Source organism: Trypanosoma conorhini (assembly GCF_003719485.1).
Source record: "Trypanosoma conorhini strain 025E chromosome Unknown Tco_14.4_contig_00028, whole genome shotgun sequence".
Taxonomy (NCBI): Eukaryota; Euglenozoa; class Kinetoplastea; order Trypanosomatida; family Trypanosomatidae; genus Trypanosoma; species Trypanosoma conorhini.
Window position 1 is genome coordinate 1 of NW_021704115.1, and position 6,347 is coordinate 6,347.

A 6,347-nucleotide genomic window follows, 5' to 3' on the forward strand; every position below is an offset into this window, starting at 1 on the left:
GTGCATCCTCGCCGCCTCGGGGAGAATCACATTCTTGAGAATTTCCACCTTCTCCTCCGTCAGAATGTCCTCTTCCTGGCATTCCATCTGGCCGCCAAGGAACATCTCAATCCGCTCCCCGGCCCTGGAGCAGAACCCACCCGGCGCCTCCAGGCTGTCCGCGAAGACTCGGATGCGGATGGGCACCCAGTCACTGCCCACGGAGACGCTGACAGGAGGCTGCGCCGGCGCCACCTCGCGGGCCACGCCGCGAACTACCCGTGGCAGGTGATCAAACACGCACCGGTGCGGCACAGCAGCGACAAGGCCGCCGGTGCACAGCTGGAGGAGCAGGGCGCAGCAAAGCAGACGGAGCATCACGGGCGACTTGTTGTTACCGTCCGGAACTGTTCTTGCGCGCGTCACGAGAGCACACAAAGCGGTGGAGCCAGAAAGCAGAGAGGTGGAAAACCAACAAAATAAGCCAACACATACAAACTGGAGACAGAAGCCTACCATGAAGGTGGACCTTTGGCACACAGGGTTGCCCCTCAAGAAAGAAAAACGCATCAAGAAATGTATACGGCGATTTGCCTGCGAAATAAGTGCGGATGGAGAACCACAAAGAGACTTGGCGCGGGTGTCTTCAGTTTTCCTCTTTCGCTCGAAGACGTCCAAGCGAGCAGTTGAAAGGCAAAGGGGCTGCGAGGAGAGAGGAATAGTAATGCTGCAATTGAGAAAACTAGAAGAAGGCAGGAACAGCTTCACCCATTGGGCTGTTCTCCGCTCCTCATGACACTCGAGCAGGAACAGGAAAGAGTTCTGCCTCATTCAAGGAGGTACTGAGTGAATGAAGTCGCCATTGCCGTTCTTGCTGAAAGACTGGGCGCGAGCTCCGCGTCCACGCCGCTCAAGAAGCGCTCTCGCTGATGTTGCAGCTTAGCAATGAGCGCGGATTTTGCAGCGTTGTCCCGCTCAAGGGCCTCCATCTCTTGCAGGAGATCCCCCAAATTGGTTGAACGGGGCGTGTAGGCCGCGTTGGGAGGAGCAACCAGGCTGGCCGTCCCACCGTTTTGCAATCCCGACAGCTGAGCAGAGAGCAGCGTTTGTGTGGCAACGTCGCACCTTTGCGCGTCAGCCGGCGACGACGACTTTTGTCTCCTATGCAACGCAGCGGGCTCGTTTTTGGCCGTCCGCAATGGGGCACCCTGTGCGGCCTCGCTGAGCTCCTGTTGTAGCCGCTGCACCAACGCAGTGCTTTCCTCCTCCACTTCGCGTAGACGATCTCCAGCCACCTGCTGCTCCCGCCGCTCAAGCGCGAGGGTGCCTCGCAGCTCTTCCATCGCATGTAGTAGTTGCCCCACAAAGAGAGCCAGCTGAATGTGCTCCGCCACGATGGCGCAACGCATCGACTTAGCGGTGGCCGGCAACAACCACAGCTGCCGCGGTAATTTGGAGAGAGCATCTGGAAGAGACGCGGTGACGCGGAGAACCTCCTCCCAGAGCTGCTCCACCTCCTCGAAATGGGCGGCGGCTGCGTGAGCGTCGGTCGTTTTGATGGCAGTTGCAGTCATGGCGGCAGCAAACTCCACGCCATCCCGCGCCGTCTGCCTCAACTCAGCTAGAAAGCTGGTTTCCGTGCCCTGAGGCTCGCCCTCCTCCAATGGCTTCTCTATAGTGGAGCCATGCAGCTTCCGTAGCTGACGGATTTCCTCGTCCCGTCGTGCGAGAAGCTCACGGAGAGTCTGAATGGTGGCCGCATCGATACCCATACGCCTCTTCTCCTCCAGTTCCGCCACGCGTTCCTGCAACCGCCGCACCGCTGCGGCGTGTTCCGCCTCCAGCCGCGCACGCGTCGCCCTCTCGTCTTGAAGCTGACCCAGAAGTGTGGACTCACGGGCTCGCAGCATCTGCAGCACCCCTTTTGCTGGGTCCTCGCGCTCTGGCAACGGCGGCGGTGATGGGTAAGAAGCGGAAGAAGCTTGGCGCAACTGCCCCCACGGGGGCGAGTGTGCTCGACGCCCCAACGCATCGGAAGAAACACGCTCCGACGCCGACGCCCTCAATGCACGGTACCGCTCAAGCTCTTCCAGGAGCAACGCATTGTCGCGTTTCAGGCGTTCGCATAACTTGCCGCGCTGCGCACACTCCTCCTCCATTCCCTGAATGTGCCGCAGCAACCGCCGCTCCACGTAATTTTTATATTGCAGCAACACCTCTTTGGTGCGCTCCAATTCGTGCTCAGTGGCCGCCAGCTTCCCGCGTGGTATCAAAGCCTCTGAGACCCCATAAGAACGGCTGCGAAGAGGCTCGATGGGAACTGCGGAGGACTGTTGGCCCCACTTTGTCCAGTGAGTCATGGGGGAGGGGCGGAGCTCCTCCTCCTCCTCCGGCCTCGCGAAGCCGCTCCAGTCATCATTGTCGCTTTCAATGTCCCTTGCGCCGCGGCGAGTTCGCATGCCGTCACTAGGCGAAGCGTGTCGTTGCGTTCGAGGATGCGCCGGGGTTACCCTCTTAGAGGGCGACGACTGTGCCGTATTTTCTCTGCGACGACGCTCCGATAACATATTATTTTTTTATGTATCCGCATGCACGTGCCACCATTCACCAACAGCCCGCCTGCCCTGGAGGCGAGGCGCGTGCGAGCCCGGTGCTCCGTCTACAAACCTAAAAGGAGGACACGGACGATAACTGCGCGGGAAGGAAGTGAGGATGACTGCTACGAATACATCAGACACACCAAGAGCGAGGGAGCGAGCGCGACAACAACAACAACAACAACAACAAAAACACAGTAAAATGGCAATAACACGCATGAACTTTCTCTCTCGGCGTCTCGTTTGGTGTGTCAATGTGTGCAGCACTCCCCAACCCATACCCATTATTTTTCCTTTTATTTTTATTTTTTTCTTTTGTTTTTTTTGCTTTCTGTGTGCATACTATCCTCCGTCTTTCCACCCCGTGAATGGGGAAGGGCGAGTTGCTCGGGCCCCCTTCCGTTTATTTATTTGCCTTTTTGTTTCCCCCTCTTTTGTCTCCCGCCGCCACCACTCCGCCCAGAGAGGCGCCGAGGGCCAGAAGCATCCCGCGCCCCTTCCTTTTAAATTTTATTTCCCGGTTTCCTCGGCGGGGGGACTCCGCCGGTCAGCGGTCACTTGCGCGTGACGATGGCGACGCCGTTGCTGGTGCCAAGGCGGGCGACTCCCGCCTTCACGTACTGCAGCGCCGTCACCCAATCTCGCACGCCGCCGCTCGCCTTCACCCTCGCGGCCCTGCCGACAACGGCGAGCATGACGTCAATGGCCTCCGGCGTGGCACCGCCGCTGTTAAACCCAGTGGACGTCTTCACGAAAGTCGCGCCCGCCGCGACGCTCATGATGGCGCAGTCGATGATCTCCTCCTCCGTCAGCAGGCATGTTTCGAAAATCACCTTCGTCGTCACATGCGGCGGGCACACGGCGAGGACCGCCTTAATGTCCTCCAGCACAAACCGATAGTCCTTGTCCTTCAGCGCGCCCACGTTGATCACCATGTCCATGTCCTCTGCGCCCTCCTGCACCATCATCTGCGCCTCCGCAACTTTCGTCGCCGTGGTGCAAGCGCCAAGCGGAAAGCCGCATGTTGCGCCTGTTTTGACGCCCGTGCCCCGCAGCTTCTCCACACAAAGCTTCACGCGACAAGCGTTCACGCACACGGCATGGAATTTGTATTGCTTCGCCTCTTCGCAGAGATTCACGATGGCCGCCTGCGTGGCCTCCGGCTTAAGCTGCGTGTGGTCCACGTAAGCGGCCAAGTTCACATCATCGCCTGGAAGCGGTGGCCGCCAGGAGCCGTCCGAGGCCTTCAAGTGGGGAAACTTCGCCTCGAGTTCAGGCAGCTGCAGCTCCTGCGCCAGGAAACGAACTCGCGCCAGGATTTTCTCATTAAGTTTCCCGGTGAAGCCCGGACGCTCCGTCATACGCATGTCAGTCATGGATTCTTTTACGCTTGCTCTGGTGGTATATTTCACTTTCTTCGTTATCCGGCGACCACCGACACAGAAGAGATGAAGTTGAAAGAAGTGTCAAGCGCAGCATAGTGCACAGACGGCCACGGCCACCTGAAAACACGTGGGAATCCACAGAGCCAGATACACGCACACCTCCGATGAATCTGTACGCATGGCTCTCTATGTGTAGTGGGGTCAAATATGTTACTGGATCCCACCTCACTGGCTCACTCTATGCTGCACACACACACACACATAGCCCCCCCTCCATCTTGTGCCGGTCGCCCCTCCCTTCGGCTATTCACTGAAGCCGATTCTTCTTCTTTTTCTTTGCGGGCACGCCGCCGTCGTCGCTAGTGCCACCCTTGTGGTCGTTGCCGTTTCTCGCATTCGCTCGCATCAACAGCGACGGCGCCACTGCTGGCTTGGCGGACGCATACGCGCGGGAGACAAGCTGATGGGCGGCGAGTATGGCGTCATCGACGGTGCGAACGTCACCGCCTTCTTTAAGCCGAACGTCGCAGGACGTCGCGGCCCGGCCACCGTTACGCGCATTCATCGCGCGCCGCCGCCCCCAGGCGATGATGCTGAAGCGATCGCCAATCAGCGCGTTCACACGTGGCACCCCGTGCGTAAAGGTGGTGTTTACCTCTCCAGTGAAGGCGAAGCAGTCGCCGTTGCGCTGCGGGAAGTCAAAGCGGCGTCCAGAGGCCTCGTGTACGAAGAGAAGGCTGCGGGTCGCCCCAAGCGTGATGCCCACCGTGAAGTCCTCGCGCAGCCGCTCCCCTGTGGCGGTGGTGTGGCTGCCGTACGCGTGGCTGTCGTGGTGCTGCGGCTTCCACTGCTGCCCGTCGCGGTAGTAATTTAGTCGCGTGGCGTACACGTCCACGTCGAAGTACTCCGCCAGCATGGCTACGACGTCGTTGAACGTCGCACTGATCCCCGTCGGGTTCTCAAATATCTCGTGCCGGCTCCAGTCAATGCGGCCGCCGTCGGACGACATGCTCGCCCCCGTCGCGGCGACCAGCTCCGCCTTGAGCCTATCGTACATCTGCGTGTCCTCCTCGTCGCAGACAAAACGGCGGATGTAAACGGCGTTGCCGGCGAGCACGGCGCCAACGTCGTCGCAGAGTTGGCCATCCGCGCGGGCCGCCTCCGAGCGGAGGATGGCCGCGGCACACTGAGATGCCTCGTTGCGGAACTCGCCGCGAGTCGCCAGGCGCTGCCGCAGCAGCGACGAGGCCCACTTCGGTGACTCGTTCGTCGTCGCAGACGATGGCACTTCTATCGGCGGCATGCGTCACGCCACGGCGAAGGCGCAGAGGGAGCGTGAGGCAAAAGAGGCGCGTCGCCCTGCGGTGCCTGCGGTGGGGGGAGAGAGGGGCAGAGGGGTGTTGCGGCCCAAGCAAAGAAAACCACGGGGAATAACGAGCGACCGCAGCGCTCACGAGCAAATCGCCCCCAGCAAGAGAGACGAAGGACGCGAGAGACTCGACACGCGGAAAGGACATGGGCGGGGGCGGGGTGGGGCGGGCCGAAGGACGAAACGAGGGGGGAGGATGGCCAACGCACATACGCGGCAACCGAGCGCGCCGGGGAGTCTAGAAACACACAAATACATCTCGCATGGACTCCTCTCTAATCTGCATGCAGCTCGGAAGGAGGCGCACGCCCGCAGAATCCCCCCGGCCCCAAGGCACGCACAGACGCACAGACGTACACACACGCACGCACTCCCGCCTTCTCCTCCCCGGAGCGAGGGAGAAACAAAACGAAAAACAGAACCACAATCACAGATGCCGTCCAGACGCATCCGCCACAAAAAAAAGCATGCGCAAAGGCAAAAAAAAAGGAAAAAGAACAACAACCGGAAGTAGCAACCGTCCACGTGTGCATGTGTGTCTGTGTAGTACACAATGTGCCCTGTACACACGGGGCAAAACCGGTAACGTAACGCAAATAGACGTATTAATGCAAAGAAGCGAAGACCAGCGCCCCGCTGCCCTTCTCTCAGACTTCTACGAGAAGTGCAAGAGCGTAGTGGGAAGCAAAATAGACTCCCACATTCGCCTTCACTGCTTTGCATCCGTGTTGTTTCTTTGTTTGTCATTTGGGTGGGTGATTGGGTGGGATGCCTCGTCGTTTATCCTTCTCGCCCTCTGTTCTTGCTCACTTTGCTCACTGTACATCCGTGTCCCTCTTCCTTTTCAGTCGTTCGTCTCTCTATGCAGACCGTCTGGCCTCCCGCGACCCCTGCGAGCTGTTGGCGTCTTCCACGCCATTCAGCACTCGTTCCTGCACCCGCGCCCGCGCCGCTCCACCAGGAGGTGGGTCCGCCTTTAAACTTTTGTCGTGTCCAGACGTCTCAGGCTCGTGCGTG

At 59.6% G+C, this 6,347-nt stretch overlaps 4 protein-coding genes across 4 annotated transcripts, besides 3 other annotated features; all 4 read right to left on the bottom strand.

Moving 5' to 3' along the window:
- Positions 1–810, bottom strand: Tco025E_00969 (surface protease GP63; the record flags this gene model as incomplete). The annotated part of the gene is made up of 1 exon (XM_029367908.1): positions 1–810. A coding segment is annotated over one exon (810 nt), but the record flags the coding sequence as incomplete, so codon positions are not given.
- Positions 807–2,438, bottom strand: Tco025E_00970 (uncharacterized protein; the record flags this gene model as incomplete). Its single annotated transcript, XM_029367909.1, has 1 exon — positions 807–2,438. The coding sequence occupies one exon, from the start codon at positions 2,436–2,438 to the stop codon at positions 807–809; it is 1,632 nt and encodes a 543-aa protein (XP_029231942.1).
- A 303-nt stretch (positions 2,439–2,741) lies between these two features.
- Positions 2,742–2,771: a microsatellite.
- An 89-nt stretch (positions 2,772–2,860) lies between these two features.
- Positions 2,861–2,907: a microsatellite.
- Positions 2,908–3,130: 223 nt separating this feature from the next.
- Positions 3,131–3,952, bottom strand: Tco025E_00971 (deoxyribose-phosphate aldolase; the record flags this gene model as incomplete). Its single annotated transcript, XM_029367910.1, has 1 exon — positions 3,131–3,952. One exon carries the CDS (start codon positions 3,950–3,952, stop codon positions 3,131–3,133), a length of 822 nt encoding a protein of 273 aa, XP_029231943.1.
- A 316-nt stretch (positions 3,953–4,268) lies between these two features.
- On the bottom strand, positions 4,269–5,264 carry Tco025E_00972 (putative alpha-ketoglutarate-dependent dioxygenase; the record flags this gene model as incomplete). The annotated part of the gene is made up of 1 exon (XM_029367911.1): positions 4,269–5,264. One exon carries the CDS (start codon positions 5,262–5,264, stop codon positions 4,269–4,271), a length of 996 nt encoding a protein of 331 aa, XP_029231944.1.
- Positions 5,265–5,663: 399 nt separating this feature from the next.
- Positions 5,664–5,707: a microsatellite.
- Positions 5,708–6,347: the final 640 nt, after the last annotated feature.